Below are 19436 nucleotides of genomic sequence, written 5' to 3' on the forward strand. Positions count from 1 at the left end.
GGCTTTATACTGTAAGATCTATTTTACACCTTAGTCGATTGTATTATAAAAAATATTTTATTATTGTAATTCCATCAATAATAAAAAGTTGTATTTATGTTTACTTGTTGTTTTCTAATATACTATTTAATTAGATTATGGATACTAAATTTTATAGTGTTATATTTTAATAGTTTAAAATTAAATTATATATATATATATATATATATATATATATATATATTATAAAATTTGGAACCAAACGAACGCCAAAATGCTCGGTATCAAAATATTTCATTCCAATGACAAATCCGAACTAGCGACCGGAATATAATTTATAACTTTAGTTAAAAGCATAAATTCTTTATTTATTAAATATTATTTTAGAGAAAAATAATATTAAATTTATAAATTGATTAAATAAATAAAATTCTGTTTTTCTTATGTTTGAATATCTGTTATATCTAAAATTGACAGGTGTAATTTAGCTAAATAAATATTTAGAATAAAATAGTTTATATAGATAATAATATTTTAATTTTCATATAATATTGGACACAGAGTATGGATTATGCAGCATCGTAAAAGTAAAAACTTATTAGGTAAAAAGAAAGCATAGTCAGTTTTATATTTTTTTTGTCAATAAAAAATTGTTCTAAAAGTGAAAGAAAATTCAATTGAAAAAAAAAAAAAAAAGAGAAATCAAATCCATGGGCAGATCAGGAATTTCAAGCTTCAACGTCCGACACGTGATGGCTGACGCAACATTAAACAACTAAAAAGAAAGAGAGAACTACCCGAAACGGCAATATTTGGTTTCTCCGTTAATTCAAGTCATTTCCTGGCAGCCTGTAATATCGCTACGTGGCAGTCAGACAGCTGCTAGAACACGTATCTTTTATGTGACGTGGCTAAAGACAGTCTCTGTCTCTAGTACTTCAGACCCAACTCTCGTGCGTGTCAAACCTTGAAAACTACAAGGTCATTTTCGTCAATTAAGCATTTACTATTATAATTCCCAAAATGCCCTTCTTCCTTCGAAGAACAAGATATTATTCCTTTCTCTTGCGTTGGTACCTCTCTCTTGTTTTGGGTATATTCTTTCGGTTCGAATTCGATTCTCCTTTGTAACAGAAAATCATTTGCCCCTTTTAGCTTATGTTTATTAGTGTTATTGAATTCTCTATCCTCTTCAGAAATAATTATTGAATTCTTTACTCTTTCTCTCTGTAGCACTTAGAGGCTTTCTCTCTCAAGTGTAAGTGTTTTTCAGAGGTGATGTATACATTTTATTTCACTACTTATTATCATTATTTTTACAAAAAAAGAACCAAAATTTAGTTGCTTATATGAAAAATAGAAAATTTTGGATTCAATTCAATTTATTCTCCTTCCTTTTGGGTCGATTTTTTTTTCATTTTTTTTTATGTTAGGTTGGCAAGGTCGAATATCGTTGTTTTTGGTTATAGATTTGTTGTTTACTATACAAAGTTTGTAAATTTTCTTTGTGGGTTTGATTTAAATTAAATTATTAAATGCATTTCTTATTGGATCTAGGTGTTCAGTCTTAATGCTTGATGTAATGTTTTCGATAATGATTATAATTTGATTTTCTGTCAAGTTTGCCTTTCTTTTTTTGTTGATTGAGTGTAATTAGAGTGAGAATTTGGCGTTGTTTGCAATGCTTTTGGAACAAGCATGGAATTAGGTCTCAAAAATTTGCATCATTTTAGGTCATGTGTCTGTTGGGAGTGTGATCAATCATTTCTAAGTCACCAGACAATGTTGTAAGATTTCGTAATTGTATTATTTTATATCTGATCAAGAGGATGAAGTGGGCATATGTTATGCAGAATATCATTTTATGATAGAATACGAATCCAACAATGTTAATAGTTTCAGCTTTCCTTTGTGAATAAGAGACAAACTAAATATATTCTTAAGTCAATACCATCTATAATGTAGTTGTGCTGATAAATTTTTATTCTTTTCTACAAAGAGAAATGCTTCCGTTTCTGCATTCATATGTTTAACTGTTATGTTGAATGTTTTCTTGTACTCTGTTCGTATTCAAGCGGTTTCCTAACATGTTAGTCACTGTATCCTGTCATCCTTGAATGCACAATTATTTGTATTAATCTTTATTCTGATTTTTGCTGAGGCAGACATCCGTTATTTCTTTTCCCTTTTTAGCTGATTATTGTAGCCAAAGGGCCCGCCTTCCACATATCTTGCATAAGAGAAATAATTGTTTCTCACAACATTCTTAAGTGCTTTTAGAATGTTTTTATAGTTAATGTAGTGATTGGTATGGTCTATTCTGATCATTTTACTGATGGAGGATTTTATTGTGTAGGGTCTTGCTAAACTTGGTAATCGAAGATATCTCTTGTATTGAACTGACTTTGATGGGCACTTGTGAATGGCTCTTGGAGCTGGTTTGTGCTTGTGATGCGGGTATTGATGATGATGGCGGTGCAGCAATTTGTTATTAAGTCTGTGGTTAACGGAACTCCTCCTTTTGTTGATTACACTCTTTTGTAGATCTGATTAGGAAAACCGTTCTATCACGGACTAGAAATAATTATTTTTCCAAGGGATGGTTTAGTATCTTTATTGGGTTTCATTAATTTCTACAAACCTTATTCTGGCTCTTGACATTATGTGTTGAAAATGTATGTACTCTTAAGCAGAATCTGACAGCCTGAGATATTGGAAACTAGTCTATCAAACATAAAAAAAAATTAGTTAATATCATTTGCCATATATTTTAGAATATGGAGGTGCCAATTTCAGTGCAAGGACCGAAGCAGAATATGCAAAACCAAGCTCGAAAGGGTCCATCTAATGGTTCCCATAAAGATCTGTGGCTTGTGGTGCGAGAAGGTTCCTTGGCTGATGTAGATTCAGCGCTGGCACTACTTAAGAAGAATGGAGGTAATATTAATTCAAGGAACATGTTTGGCCTGACTCCTCTTCATATTGCAACTTGGAGGAACCACATTCCCATTGTTAGGAGGCTTCTTGCAGCTGGTGCTGATCCTGATGCTAGGGTGCGTTACTTTTCTCTTTCTGCTGTTCAAATATGTTAGTACGGCACCCATTTTTCTCTTTCTGCTGTTCAGATATGTTCGTTCGACACACATAAACACACTCACAAAAAAGTGTGAGATATCTTTGTTCCCTTATATTTTTGACTTGCTACTCTAGGTCTCATGTGGATAATCAATAGAGTTTTGCTTTCCAGTGAAAGGACTAAAGCTCTATAGATTTCTTATATATATATTGTACAATTTGAAGTGCAGTAGAAATTCCATCAATTGAAAGCTAAACAAGAAAAAGTGAATAAGGAATTGCATCGATTGAAAGCCAAACAAGAAAATGTGAATAATGGGCCTAATTATATTTCTTCAAGTGGCTTCCAAGTTGCCCCCCTTTGGATTTGTTTATAACAATTGTTGGTTTCTAAGCATTGGGATACATATAAGACACATGTATCTGGGTTGATTTTGGAAACTTCTGGTAATGAGTATTTACTCATGTAATTTTAGTTCCTCAGCAAATATCCACTTGTTTTCTTACGTGTTAGTTGTACACAAGCAGAATCTATCATTAATTATCTGTTTTCTATAAATAACTGCTTTAGTTTATGGAACCACTTTTGACAGTCTTTGGAAATATTTCCTCATACTTATTAGTTGTGGGTGGTAAAATATTTTCCTTGGGTATTCTAGTACTGAAATCAGATCTATAGCATTCTGATTATGTATTTGCTGAGACGTTTTTACTTTTATCACTTGTTGCAAGTCCTTGACCATTTTCATTTCAGGATGGAGAATCAGGTTGGAGTAGTCTTCATAGAGCTTTCCATTTTGGTCATCTTGCGGTAGCAAGTGTCCTTCTTCAGTCCAGTGCTTCAATTACATTGGAGGACTCTAAGTCTCGTACGCCTATTGATCTCCTATCTGGGCCTGTATTGCAGGCCATTGGAGATGGACATGATTCAGGTTCCTACTTCTATGCTATTACATAATTGATGAGGATCCTGTTCTTCCAAAAATAATGTGATTTTTCTGAGGTATAATCTCGAACTATTGTTTGTCTCTAGTGACTACTGAGGTGTTTAGCTGGGGAAGTGGTGCCAATTACCAATTGGGAACTGGAAATGCTCACCTACAAAAGCTACCTTGCAAAGTTGATGCACTTCATAGTTCTTTAATTAAATTGGTCTCTGCTGCTAAGTTCCATAGCATAGCAGTTAGTGCTCATGGTGAGGTCTATACCTGGGGATTTGGAAGGGGTGGCCGCCTTGGGCATCCTGATTTTGATATCCATAGGTATAGTGTATGAATTTGAATTTTTCAAGTTGCAACTTCATTTATTTATTTCAAATCATTATGAACTCAAAATGTTAAATTTGATCATTTATGTAATGAGCCACATATATTGTTGTTTTGGGTGCAGTATTGAAATTTCTGGGTTCTGTTTCTCTTTTTATCATCTTCAATTCTATGATCACAATTATTGAGATACAGATGGAATATTACAATTTTTCTTCAAGTTTTAGTGCTCAAATAATATAAGCTGTATGTTCTGCTCATGCAAACGACAATTTTCCCATTTAGCTTATAATTTTAGATTGTTATGTGAATCATCAATCTGGTGCATTTTATTATACTGTTTTCAGCGGTCAAGCTGCAGTAATCACTCCCCGTCAGTTGACATCCGGTCTAGGGTCACGCCGCGTGAAGGCAATTGCAGCTGCCAAACATCATACTGTTCTTGCTACTGAGAGTGGGGAAGTCTTCACCTGGGGATCCAATAGAGGTAAAGTAGCAACTTCTTTTGACTTATGCATGCCAAGATTTGCCAAGCTATTGAATTTTCAAGTGCAGTTCTGTGTTCCCTTCATTATCAGTGATATTACTAGCCATTTCTGAATCTGAAAATGTAATGTAAATTTTACTCTTTGTATCATGGATGTTATAGGCAACAAGCAACATTTCCTTTTCTATTGATATTTTTCCTGCATTTATGATTTCTACAGGATTTACCTTTTTGATATGATGATATGCAGAGGGCCAACTTGGCTACACTGTGGATACCCAACCCACACCTCGAAGGGTGAGTTCATTAAAGTCAAGGATTATTGCTGTTGCTGCAGCAAACAAGCACACGGCCGTAGTTTCTGATTCTGGTGAAGTTTTCACATGGGGTTGCAATAAAGAGGGTCAACTTGGTTATGGCACATCTAACTCGGCATCTAATTACACCCCGAGAGTGGTTGAGTACTTGAAAGGCAAGACTTTTAAAGGAGTTGCAGCGGCTAAATATCACACAATTGTATTAGGAGCAGATGGGGAGGTAATTTTGCCTATTTTGCATCATTACTTCATGCATAGCTAAATCTGTTAATTTTATGATTTTTGTGCTGCCTGGGCTGGGATTCGTGTATATCTTGCTGTCGCTGATATGTAGTTGGAGTGAAAACTTATGAATACTCTGTATGATGGTAGGTATACACATGGGGTCATCGACTTGTTACTCCAAGACGTGTTGTAATTGCTAGGAATTTGAAGAAAAGTGGTAATAGCCCCTTGAAGTTCCATCGCATGGAACGACTTCATGTGGCTTCTATAGCTGCAGGCATGGTTCACAGCTTGGCTCTCACAGATGATGGTGCATTATTTTATTGGGTGTCTTCTGATCCCGATCTTAGATGCCAACAGGTTTTATACCAAAGAACTTGGTGTCTGTAGATTTCCTACTCTCCACATAAATTAAATGGCAGCTTTTTCTTTTTCCCCCTTTTGTAGCTATACTCATTGTGTGGAAAAAAAGTGGTGAGCATATCTGCGGGGAAGTACTGGAATGCTGTGGTTACAGCTCTGGGTGATGTGTACATGTGGGATGGGAAAGAAGGTAAGGATAAGCTGCCAGTTGTCACTCGGTTACAGGGTGTAAAAAAAGCTACTGCTGTTGCAGCTGGTGAAACACATCTCTTGATTGTTGGTTCTCTCTATCATCCTGTCTATCCTCCCAGTGTGGTTGATTGTCATCAGAAGCAGAAGTTGCAAGATTGTGATGAAGTAGAAGAGCTTGATGAAGATTTTATGTTTAGTGATAGAGAGTCTAATCACAGGTCATCCCCTGTACAAAAGGATGATTCTGAACAAAGGCCCGTACCAAGCTTAAAATCTCTATGTGAAAAAGTGGCTGCAGAAAGTCTAGTTGAGCCACGAAATGCTGTACAAATGCTTGAAATTGCAGATTCACTTGGGGCAGAAGATCTGAGGAAGCATTGTGAGGTACTTCCTGTGATAAATGGAGGTTTAAAGAATGTTTAGAATATACATCATATGCTTCAAATAACTTCTGATTCTGCCGCGCTTACTAAATTGTGAATCCCTTGGGTTAAATCTTTTAGCTTTATATCTGTTTTCTTTCAGTTTTTTTGCATCTGTTTCCAATAATTTTCGGATTCCTTCTCCCTTTTTCTAGTTAAGTCACCTGATATTTATGTACTTCTACTAATGACATTAATATAAGGAAATTGACTCTTTAATGTTAGATTTATTACTCAAAAATGGGGAGGGGTTATTTTTTGTTCCTGGAAGAGATTTTCTTTTGACAAGAAATGCATGCTTTAGCTCATGTCATTCTGAATTACTCTACCAAAGTCATGGTTAATCACCTGCACTTGGCATCAGGTAGTTATAGTTATGCTATAAAAGAAGCTTCCATGTTTCATATTGAATCTGTATGTATCTATTCCAAGCATCTTATCACAGTGCTTTCTTTTCTTTGATGAAAAGAAGAAACTGTACAATGGGAGAGAAAAGTATCCTTTAATGTATCTCCTATTGCTATATTATGTTCAGACATTTTAAAACTAATGTTTTTCTCAACATGTTGTTTGCAGGACATTGCTATTCACAACCTTGACTATATTTTGACTGTTGCATCACATGCTTTTGCAAGTGCTTCACCTGAAGTTCTTGCTAATCTTGAAAACCTGTTAGACCTAAGGTCATCCGAAGCTTGGAGTCATCGTAGGCTCCCAACACCAACAGCTACTTTTCCCGTAATCATGAATAGTGAAGAGGAGGATAGTGAATGTGATATTCCAAGGACACGAGACAATCATGAAAAGAAGTCAAGCGTGAGGATTGCAGAGCAAAGATCAGATTTCTTTCTACAGTCTGAAGATGATCCTAGCCAAGGCATCTCCAAAAGAGTTCGTGCATTACGAAAGAAATTACAGCAAATTGACATGCTTGAAGCCAAACAATCTAATGGGCGCCTTCTTGATGACCAACAACTTGCGAAGCTTGAAACAAGGTCGGCTCTTGAAAGTTCGCTAGTTGAGCTGGGTGTACCAGTTGAGATGGCTCAGCCGAAAACATCAGTTGTAGTTTCATCTGATGTCAAAGGGAATAAAAAGTCTGAGGCATCAAGAAAACAAAGAAGAAAGAGCAAACAAAAGGGAGTACAAGTGGAAACAGTTTCTGGTTTTACTGGAACTGAAGTAGCACCAAACCTAAGAAAGGATCCATTACATGTTGAGATCTCTCAAATTTCTTTTGGTAAGGTACGTAACGATGTGAAACTCTTTAGTGAACTCATTTCCCTATCAGCAAATGTGAATTGCATCATCCTTGATGCATCTTTTCTGTTATATATATAACTTATGGATTTGGGAGTTGGGACAGTTCTCATGGGAGTATATTGAAGGAATTTAAGAGGTAGCTAAAGTTTTAGAATGAGAATGTCTTGGTGTTTCCCTAAAGATCAATGCTTCGAGTGGACTTTGCAGTTCAGTACCTTAGGGCCTATTTGATATCATTTCTGTTTTCATTTCTCAGATTCAAAATGTTTATTTGAAGAAAACAAGCTGAGACAATCAGAAAAACAAACTTCATTTTTTTTTCTTGGTTTTCTGGGTTGTGAAAAGTTAATTTTCTGTATTAAGAAATAAAATGATAAAGAAAAAATATTTTATGAATATATTTCGTTTTGAAAACTGAAAAACAAAAACCAAATATCAGATAGAAAAGTGATACCAACCAGGCCTTAAAAGTTGGCTGTACAAGAGCTGGGTATTTTTTCTTGCCTAGAATTAGCTTGCCATTACTTTCTCGTAGAGCTCTGACAGTTACAATTCTCTGAAGTAAACATCAAAGTTTATTTGTGGTATGTTTCAGAAAACACACAATCCTATGATACTCTTGCTATTGGAGGTTGTTATTCTATTATACTCCTATTTAGAAGATTATATTTTTTAAGGTCGTTATTCGCTGAATCCCCACATCTGATTTTATCATCATATTCATCCTTAGGATATTATTTCAAAACTAGTACCTGGGAGCATTTTAAAGCCATCATTTCCCTCACCCTCCTTTCCCCCTCCCTCCTCTCTTCTTCCTGCTTCAATATTTTGAATGCCTCCAAATTTTTCTCTTTACTTGGACCATAAATGGGCAGTATGGAAATTATCAGAGTGACTATCATATGCTAAGAAGGTTGTTATCATTGGGGGTCTTACACGAATTAGCGGAGAATCAGTCCGACATTAAATTTACTTTTACTAATAAGTAAAATCTGTTGAGCTTTTAAGATGTTGTGACTTTTGATAGGGGGAAGAAACCATATTTGAGGAAAGTGTAGGAGACCAAGCCTTCAAAGAGCTTGCCTTTCTTGTTCAGAAGAAAGACAGTTCTGACTTACCAAAGAATAAGAGTTCATCTCCGGCAGTATCCAAGAAGAAAAATCGCAGGGGTGGGCTTTCAATGTTTCTCAGTGGTGCTCTTGATGAGACCCCCAAAGACGCTGCTCCTCCACCTCCACAAACACCAAGAACTGAGGGTCCTGCATGGGGTGGGGCTAAGGCGTCTAAGGGATTTGCTTCACTTCGGGAAATCCAGGACGAACAGAGCAAAATCAAGTTGAACCAACCAACTAGGAATAAAGATCAGTTGGATGATTATTCTGACGGTAGAAGTGAGGGGAAATTTCTGTTGAGTTCCTTCTTGCCTTCAAAACCAATACCAGTGGTCTCATCAGGTACATTGGAGGCATCTGATGCAGAAAGAAGCCCACCTCCTTGGGCTTCTGGAACTCCTCCACTTCTTTCCCGACCATCACTTAGAGACATCCAAATGCAGCAGGTACATAAAGTGACTTCATTCCCTTTTTGTGTTCTATATTTGAAAACAATAATTGGGTGCTCTAGTGGAAGTGATGATTGTTTTTAAGCTCAAATAGTATAGTACAGACACGAGTTGTTTCATTACCTGGAAGATGCTATGACAAACCTGTCTTGAACAATACATTGCTTTAAATTACCGAGTCTTCTATCTTTTGTCCTAAAATTTGGTGTACGTGTATTAGGTCTTCATTCATGTGTTCTAACCTAATCTGACAGAACTTGCACTTGTTATCATTCTTTGCTTTGCCATGCGGCAGGGAAAACATCCGCAGAAAAATTCCTATAGTCCAAAGACAAGGACAGCTGGATTCGCAATTTCTAGTGGTCAGGGGTCGCCATCAGATTCTCCAGGGATGAACCGTTGGTTCAAACCTGAGACTGACACTCCCTCTTCAATTCGTTCAATTCAGATTGAAGAGAAAGCTATGAAGGACTTGAAGCGCTTCTACAGCCGCGTCAAGATTGTGAAGAACCCAACTTAAAGAATAACAGCAGCTGGATACTTGCTTTGGTATGTGGCAATTACCAATTAGGCTCTTCTTTTTTGCTTCTTTTTTTCAGTTCATTCCATCACTCTGAATTTAACTGTACAGACTGATTTTGTACATTCAGGTTTTAATTTATTTTAGATTAGCGGATGTACATTCTCTTCTTTAAACTAATCACTCCTTTCTTTTTTCTTGAAATAATTATAAATTTAGTTTTTTAACTTTTGATTTGGTGTTTAAATTAATTTTTTTTAATTCAATATAATTTATATGAGCAACTTATACCAACCTTGGCAATTGGCTATAATTATCAAAACAATATTGGCTAAATTTATCAAAATCAAAACTAAAAGGAGTAGATAGAAATCCTCCATGGAAAATCTTGGATTCTTCGAGTAAGAGAAAAGTTGCATCGTGTATGGGATTTTTGTATTCTTTTCTTTCATAGGGTGTTGTGTTTTTTTTTTTTTTTTCTTTTCTTTTTTACAGTTTTTTTTTTATTTTTATTTTTTCTTAATGAATTATCTTCTACCATGTTCTAATTTTCTTCAAAAATTTCAAATAATATGAATATATTAACAAGGAAACTGATAATTAATTATTATTTTTATTAAAAAATTAATAAACTTATATTCTTTTTCTGCAAGATACATTTAAATAGTTCTTATTAAATTTAAATAATTCTATTTTAATTAATAAGTTTTTCTTAAATATAATATTAAAAAATTAATAATAGTTGTAATAAATAGCTTTATAATTAGATAGATAAAAAAAGATATATGATATAAATCAAACATCAATTAATTAAAAAAAATAGAAAAAAGAATTAAATAATTTTAAAATATATTAAATAAGAGAATAAGAAATTGAGTTGTTAGCAATTGGTAGTGTGTGGCAAAGAAAAAAAGGATATTTTTTTTTTGCATGCATACTATGTAATATTTTTATAAATAAAAAAAATGATGAAATGAATCTATCTTTTGAGGAAAAATGGAAAATGAATTTTTAGTTTTGAAGGAAAAAAAGGGACAAAAGTATAATTGAAGAAGGAAAACAAAAGAAGAAAAATTGAAAAATGAGTTAAAAATAAAGAATAGCATAAGACAAAAAAAAAATAAAAAAGAATTTTTATTTTTGCATGTATGCGGTGTGTGATATTTTTTAAATGTTTTTAGTATAGTATTTTATATATATGTTATTTGTCTTTTTATTATGTCATTTGCATCATTAGATGGTGGAATAATTTGACGTGCCATATGCACGTTACCTTTTATTTTTATTGTTTTTTTATTTTTTATTTATATTTAATTTATCTTTTGTTGTAAAATAATATTTTTATTTTAAAATATATAAATTTTAGTTTATTTTTTATTATACTATAATTTACTTTCAAGTATGTTGTTTTTTAGTTTATTTTTGTAATAATTTAGTATTTTTGATTTATTTTTAAAATAAATTAATATTTTTAGTTTATTTTCTTTCTATCAATGATATAATTTACCTTCCAATATGTTATTTTTTTTAGTTTATGTTTGGTTTATTTTAGATCTACTTTACACCAAATCAATATTATTATTAAAGTATCAATTTTTTTAGTTTAATTTTTATTATGTTAGATATATTTTTTTCAGTATATTAAGTTTTGATTTACTTTTGATTTTTTCCTTTCTATAACATATCAATATTATTTTTGGTGTTGTGTTTTATTTCTTTTTTTCAGATTTAATTTTTTGAAATCAACTCGAATTATCAATGTTAGTTGTAATTTGATCAAAACAAATAAAAATTTGAAGAAAAACAAAACTACTTTGTGAGACTGATAATTTTGTTTTAAAGATTCGAAACTAATATTTTTTTTATTTTTTTAATAAAGTTATCGATTTTGGCTTTAAAATTAGTTTTTGGAAGTAAAATTTCATCGATATATTTTATCTTTTGCTATAAAATAATATTTTTATTTTAAAATATACAAATTTTAGTTTATTTTTAATTTTTTTATTATGCTATAATTTAACTTTAAGTAATGTTGTTTTTATTTTATTTTTTTAACAATTTAATATTTTTAGTTTATTTTACAATAAATTAATATTGTTGATTTATTTTTTATTATACTATGGTTTACTTTCTAATATGTTATTTTTTGTCTTTGTTTTAGTTCGTATTTGGTTTTTTTGTTGTTTATTTTAGGTGTATTTTATAAAAAATTAACATTTTTATTTTGAAGTATTATTTTTTGATTTATTTTTTATTATGTTATAGTTTATCTTCAATTATATTATTTTTTAATTTATTTTTTCCATAAACTAATATTTTTATTTATTTTTATCATGTTAAATATGTCTTTCCAGTATGTTGGTTAATCATCTTTGAAACTCCTATAAATGTGTCAATTTCATCAATATTGGCTGTAATTTGACCAAAAAATAAAAATTTAAAGAAAAATAAAGCTACTTTATAAGATTTTTAATTTTATTTTAAAGATTCGAAATTAACATTTTTTCTAATTCTTTTAATATAGTTATAGATTTAATCTTAAAACTGATTTTAGAAGTAAAGTTTCATCAATCTATTTGTCTTTTATTTGATCTAGTGAATTTATGTTGATTTATTTTTGTCTTTTAGGTTTTATACTTTGCTTCAAAAAATCAGATATTTTTTATATTATTTTCAAAATTTTAGTATTTTTATAATAAATTTTGGGACACCGTATTTTGGATAGAATGTTGACCATTTCCAATATTTGTGTAATTTCCTTTAAAATAAAAAGGTCAAACCCATAAATTTGAAGAGGTATTGATGTTATCTTTATTTTTGTTGTTATTTTCAAGCGAATGGATACAGAAGCACTTTTAATACAAAAGCACTTTTAATAATGCTGTTTATATTGAAGAGTATCACCTTTATAATAAGAAAATATTTTTAATAGACATTTTATATTTTAATTTTTAATACATTTTATTAAACTCAAAATAAAAATGAGGCTTGACACTTTAAATATGAAAAGTCAAATTAATTATCTATTTTATATTAAAAAATTAATTAGAGTTTTATAAATGAAAATTAAATAAAGAAATTTAATATATATATATATATATAAAGAGTGTAATAAAAATATTTTGATAGATTATTATTTAAAAATTAATTTATTCTAAATTTAATTTTCTTGAGTTACATAGGGAAGATGGAATTCAAATATGAGATTTTGGTAAAGTTAGAATATATATCTACTAGAAATTTGCTTGTGTTAATGTATAATTATTGATAATATTTTTATTTAATTTTTTATTTTGAAATATCTTATTTTAATTATAAATTTATTATATTATAAGAAAATAATTGTATTTAGCTTTTATTTTATTTTAATAAACACTTAAAATTATTATTTTATTTTAATAATTTTTAAAACTTAACTATTATAAATTCTAACAAAAACAACATAATAATATATATTAAAATAGTGGCATTATATAATCACTAATTTTTTTATTATATTTAATTATTATTTCATTTTAATAAGTATTTAATAATTTTATTTTATTATATTTAATATTATAATATTTTTATTTTATTTAATTAATATTTAATATTTTAATAAATTATTATATAACCACATCAAAACTGCATTTTTTTTTTTTTACTGAGACTCTACATGATCGATATGGCTTTATAGAATGTTGTTAAGTGAAATTTGAATGAGAGAAAACTGAACATTTACATTTATCACCGGAGATATTATAGCCTAAGATCAATTAATTCATATTTATAAACAAATTGATACGAATTTTTGCATAGTTTTCATAGTTTATATCAAATTTCTCATATCCTAACATGTACCAATTTCATATTCATTTCAACTTACTTTTGAACTCGATTGTCCTTTTTCTTTTAAATATGATTAGATGTTGATTATTGGTAAAGTAACATTTATTTAAACAAAAATTCGAAAAATCCTCAAAACTCAATTATGTTAATAATTAGTTCTGAAATTGCCATTGATAAGAAAGAAGGTCTGGATTTACCTTGTGTATGAACCCACTAGAAAATATGGCAAAAAGATGTCAGTAGAAGGGTTTGTGGCTCAGGTATAATATATTTGGAGATCTGTTATATATAAGTTTTGTGTCTATACTAATTTGGAAAAATATATCTTTTTTATCAAATATTATGTTATTTTTTATTTTTTATATTTATTGTACTAAAATATTAAAAATATAATTTTTATTGTTTTTAAAGTTATAATTTTAGTTATTTTTTTGATTTTTTTAATAAAAAAATATACAGAACAATCAAAAGCAACTGAAAAATAACCACCCGGTAAATTTTAAAAAAAAGTTAATAAAACAGTAATTTTTAAAAAAATTTATATAATAAAAATAATATTTTTATTAATTTTAAAATATTTTAAAAAAGTTACCTATGAAGTCTGTACACCTTTTTTTATTTATCAATGAAGTTGTTTTCATGTTAAAAGACAAAAAGAAAAGAAAAAGGGTTTGTGGCTTAAAATGTGGAAGGTCTGACGAGGCAGCTGCAAAGAGTTTTAAAGGACCCACGTAAGGAAATAATCATGTATGTTTCCAATAGGAGAGAAAGTGGGGATGACCCACACAAGTAGCCATAGGTCTTCACTTCCTTTGGGACAAAAATGGGGACATGATCAGTCAAAAATCATGTGAACAATAAGATCTCCTAACCCATCTTTTTTAGCTTTGCTTACTTGAAGGATGCAAAATGTACAAGCAAGAATTAGAAAAAGAAAAAGAAGAGATAGATTAGAAATGTAGTGGACCCATATGAGCATTAGGAAAGGAAGAGAAGGTTGAGTACTTGAAAGAAAGTGAAAAAAGGATGAACAATCGTCCTGATGTGATAACCCCATGAAGAATAGGAGTTTTGGGGAGTAGAGGAGAAACAAATGAAAAAAATAAAAAAATAAAACTCCATAATTTTATATTGATGTGATCTTCTTTGGTGTCAATTATGTGTCATGGACAAGACTTATCATATCTTCAAGTTATTAATGTTAATGCAAATTCATTTATCATCCATGTTTGGTGTTAATGCTTTTGCTGAATTTTTAATACTATTAGTTTAAAATTTTAATTTTTGATACATGTAATTTAACACACTTAAATTTATTTATTTATTAATATTTCTACACATTTTAATACACACTTTTATTCGATACATCTACATTTTACACGAATGTGTTTAAATATTATAAAAAAATAAATTTTAAGTATGTATTTGATTAAATTAAATGTCAAAAGTGTTTAGACGTTAAAAAAGAAAAAAACTTAAATACCCATTAAATCAAATGAAAAGTTAAAGTGTTAAATTTACAAATTAATACAAATTTATGAGCATAAATTTATATAATATGTTATTTTATTTAAAATAAAATAAACAAATAATACTTATTGTTAATTATTTTGTTTATTAAAATACAGGAAATAAATTTTCATAATTCAGAAAAATCAAATACTTTCCATTCTATTATAACTGTTATTTTCTTAAATAAAAAATTTCAATTATCTGTCAGTGTAATATTAATTTTTTATTTTTTATTTTATCCTTATATTAGAATAATTACTCTATCATAACTGTTACTTTTTTAAATAAAAAAATTTCAATTATCTGTCAATTTTATATATCCAATGCAACAGTAATTTTTTTATTTTATTTTTATATTGAAATAAGTGTAATAAATTTTAAAATATCTATAGAAGGGTAAACTAATATGATTTAGCGAGTTTTTTTTTTCTATAATTAATTTTATTAAATGATTTCTTAATTATGGTGAATTACTAAAAAGTGACAGCTATAATAGAATGGCAGGAGTAAAATAATTATTCTGAATTTCTAAATTATAAAAAAAAAAAAAAAGTAAAAACTAAGAAACAATCAAATAACAGCAATAACTATAAACAAATAAACTGACTGATGTTACAAGTCTCACATGCATGCTCGATCGAGTGCAATTCGTGAAAAATCCAATTAGGCAGATTAATTACACTCAATTATTAGAGGCCTCCATTTAATATTTGTAACATATTAAAATGGGAAATTCCTCATTACTTAAAATCAGGACAGCTAATATATAAGATCAAAACCTAGCTACAAGTAAATGTTTAGTGACCTAAATTAATCATACTATCTAAACAATGCACTGATTATACTGAATCTATAAGGATTTTAAGGATTAGGGTAGGATTACAATGTGTGAAGACATTAAGGATTATAATATTATTTCAAGCCTGTCCACTATGCTAAGGTTTATATATATATACACACACACACATGACTGCACCTTGCAAGAAAATGGTTAGCCTTTTTCCTAAGTGGTAGCATCAGCATGCATGATGGTAGCTAATATCTACATCTTAATTGCTATATATTTCATATCTTCAAATTACATTTGCTTCAATTTCTTTTCTTTTTTATACGAGACGAATCGGAGGATTGCCCTAAAATTAAATCATGTACTATCATGTTTGTTTATAGAATATCTGGGAATTTTCACATATAAAAAAGACCTTCTAATTGGAGAAGAATGGCATCCCTGGCAGTACAGCATATCATCAACATGAATTAAAGAAATCCTTGAGAGAAAGTAGAAATAGAAAAATGTGCAGGATCAGCACAAAATCAACCTCAAACTATTGGAAATTATGGTCTAATTGATTTTATATATTGCTAATGGGATTCCTTGTATAGCATTACTTTTTGCCATGTCTGGTGTGCTTGCTGTACTCTCTCTCTCTCTCTGGTGTTTTTCTCTATGTACAAATGTTTATCGTACATATTCTTTATGGAAGAAAGGTTATAAAAATGTAAATATGATGCTCACGAGCTTATAATTAACCATTCAACTACAGTTATATACCCTAAACCTTTACTGCTGCAGTACATATTGTTTTTAATATAATATTAGATGTGTCTTTATAGCACCCATTCAGATCCAAAGCTCATTAGAAAAAAAAATGAAATAAACCTTTGATAACATAATAAGTGCTGATATCATGCTCTGGTCTGGGCGGTACTGGTGACACTTTTTTCTTTTCTTTTCTTTTTTCCTTTTTTTTTTTTTTCAGTTGATGATGGACATATCTTTGATTGTTGTTGTTAAGGCTTTTCTTTTCCTGTATCTTGAGAGACCACCAAAGAAATAACCATAATCTTATTACACTTGAGTAACAGCAATTGTGGAGGCCCATGTCTTTTCTCTCATGCTTCTGTTTGGTCCTCTCTCCTCTTTATTTTCAGTGCTAAAGTTCTATTTATATATTTTCTACAGACATATACATGTACATAATAGACTGTAAAAGCCTCCACAACCACTCTCTTTCTCTCCTTAATATAAAAAGAAAAAAGCCTTATAGAAGAAGACAACATCATCCTTCCAAAACCTAACAGCCTTTTCATTATTTAATTCTTACAATGACCTGTCATTCATGTGCTTTTCCACATTTACCTCTTTATTTTTTAATTTATTTTTAATCTTTTCTTTTACCTCCATTTTAGTCCCTTTGTCTCACCTATATTTATATCATTTTATAATCAGTGCTTTTTCTTTCTTTTGTGTATTCAAGAGGAAGAAAAAGAGTGAGAACTTGAGTACTTTGCAGCCTTGGGTTTTCTTTGATTGTTGAATCATGAGAAACATAGAGTGAAGAATCCTTGGAAGAAGGAAAAGGTGTGTTTGGAATGAAGTTTGATCCAAGATCCTTGTTAGTATACTGTTTTCTTTGTATTTATATATCAAAATAGGGGTTTTCTTGTTCTAGACTACTACCTGTTTTAGTTTTATTGTTCCATCAAAAAAGAAAAGGCTGAAGAAGGAAGATTTTCTTGAGTAGTTTCAAGATCCTCTCCCTCTTCAATCTTGTGTTTTTCCTTTTTTAATGTGTGAATACGAGAGAGACTAAACAAAGGAAGATTCAAGATCCTTTTACTTCTTATTACATATCTTCTTTAAGCGTGAGTTTAAGAGAGGGATCAAGAAAGAGAGAGATATTGAAATTAAATTTGCAGTCTTGTCCATGTCCTTCTTTTTTTTTTTTCCATTTCTTTTACGTTTTGATCTTGAAAGATGATAGTACCAACAGCCTGATCTCGGACCAGGCTTCATTCCTTACACCAAGCTTTTCCATACTCAGATATAAAGATACCAACACCATATCATATCCACGGTATTGTACTTATCTCTTATCAATCTTTCTGATTGTTGTTTCTTCTATCATAACGAGTTCAGTTTTATCATGAAAAAATTGTACATGTAAATTGTTTTAGCTTTAAAACATGAACTATCTGCCTCTGTGGCACAAAGTTTTATGAATTTTTTTATTTTAAATCTTACTGAAATTTCCGCAGGAAAACATTATATTTTTCATATCCTACCATGCTAGCTATTATATTTATACACACACACACACACCCAACTTGTCTGTTTATTCACTAATTGTGTTCGATAAGATGTTACTAAATTATAGTTTCTTAATCTTCTCAATATTCTCCTAGGCTTTATGAGTTTCAGAAAGAAATTGGACTCTATTTGTATGCATGTGAGTGAGTGTGTATATATCTACCTCCAAACAAGAGCAGTATTTTTCTATTATAGCAATGATACTTTAGAGATTCGAAGACAAACAATGTAAGACATAATACCAATAATGTTTTTACCAGATATATGATGTCATTTCTTAATAATGCCTACTGTTCTTTGCCTCTAAAACCCTTAATCCCATGCCATTTTCCTTCTTTCTAATACCCTCATCAATATGCTAGATACTGAGTTATAATATGGATCTCAAAGATATAAAAACCCTAGCAGCAGAACTTTTTTTTTTCTTCTGGTGCAGTGTGGGTTTAGAATAGTCCACTTTTGTACCATCAAACAAATTTAAAATAATCCGTATTCAACAAATAATTCCATTTTAAAAGTTTGTAACATACAGTAACCCCATATTGTACATACGTCCAATTGTTTTGCACCACATAAACCATATCCAGGAGTTGGGTATTTCTTTTTCTATAGATTTGTAATACCTATAATTATGTTTTGAAGCATCAACAGAATTCATTATGTTCTGCTGTGTATAATTATTGTATGTTTCGTTACAATAATTGGATTGCCTTTCTATCCTTTCTTGTCATAAACAGGTCCTTAATTGGCCTTTTAGGGTTTGGCTCTCTTAAGTGAAACTTGAAAATTTATTTATCATTTACTTGTTTTCCAGTTAGTAATCACATCATACAGTCATCGTAACCTGTCATTTTTATAGAGATGATTAAGCGATCAGATTTGCTATAAGGAGGTCTTAATTTAACAGACATGACAAGATATGATTGGATAAATATGTTGGAGGGGAAATTATTTGTGTAAATATAGCTTAATATCAGACTATATAATAAGATAATACTTCAGTCTATACTCTTTCTTCTTCTTCTTCTTCCCCTTTTCTTTTTTTCATTTCTTTTTCCAGCATTATATTTGTGACAAATTTAACGGGATATTCTTTGCTGGAGCACTGCTTAATTTTTTTAGCTGTTTCTTGAACTTGTTTAGCGAATCGACGAAGAGAATTTATCATATTTTCATTGTTTAATTGGATATGTATTACTTATTCAGCGGTTATTTACATGTAGTGCAGGTGATTCAGTAAGTGGTAGTTCTTTAAGCTTTGAAAATTTTCTTTCTGAACTAAGGGTAATCTGAGCGTTTGCTATATTAGATTTGCTCTTCGAGTATTATCATTTCA

The 19436-nt window shown here is 30.2% G+C and overlaps 1 protein-coding gene and 1 long non-coding RNA gene across 4 annotated transcripts; both read left to right on the top strand.

Annotated features, from left to right (window-relative positions):
* The first annotated feature begins 1063 nt into the window (after nucleotides 1–1063).
* Nucleotides 1064–9901, top strand: LOC8282388. 3 transcript variants are annotated; one of them, XM_015723331.3, is made up of 11 exons: nucleotides 1064–1254; nucleotides 2336–3032; nucleotides 3809–3986; nucleotides 4088–4316; nucleotides 4667–4806; nucleotides 5057–5343; nucleotides 5496–5708; nucleotides 5796–6287; nucleotides 6902–7570; nucleotides 8616–9146; nucleotides 9445–9901. In XM_015723331.3, exons 2-11 carry the CDS (start codon nucleotides 2757–2759, stop codon nucleotides 9667–9669), a joined length of 3240 nt encoding a protein of 1079 aa, XP_015578817.2. In that variant the 5' UTR covers nucleotides 1064–1254; nucleotides 2336–2756; the 3' UTR covers nucleotides 9670–9901. The 3 variants fall into 3 exon arrangements, with proteins under 3 accessions (XP_015578817.2, XP_048236020.1, XP_048236021.1); XM_048380063.1 differs by having other exon boundaries at nucleotides 1064–1237; XM_048380064.1 differs by lacking the exon at nucleotides 1064–1254 and adding an exon at nucleotides 1372–1766.
* Nucleotides 9902–16878: 6977 nt separating this feature from the next.
* Nucleotides 16879–19413, top strand: LOC125371306. Its single transcript, XR_007217608.1, has 2 exons — nucleotides 16879–17867; nucleotides 19244–19413. It is a non-coding gene; the product is annotated as an uncharacterized LOC125371306 (long non-coding RNA).
* Nucleotides 19414–19436: the final 23 nt, after the last annotated feature.

This window comes from Ricinus communis, chromosome 10, assembly GCF_019578655.1.
Source record: "Ricinus communis isolate WT05 ecotype wild-type chromosome 10, ASM1957865v1, whole genome shotgun sequence".
In the NCBI taxonomy this organism is placed as follows: domain Eukaryota; kingdom Viridiplantae; phylum Streptophyta; class Magnoliopsida; order Malpighiales; family Euphorbiaceae; genus Ricinus; species Ricinus communis.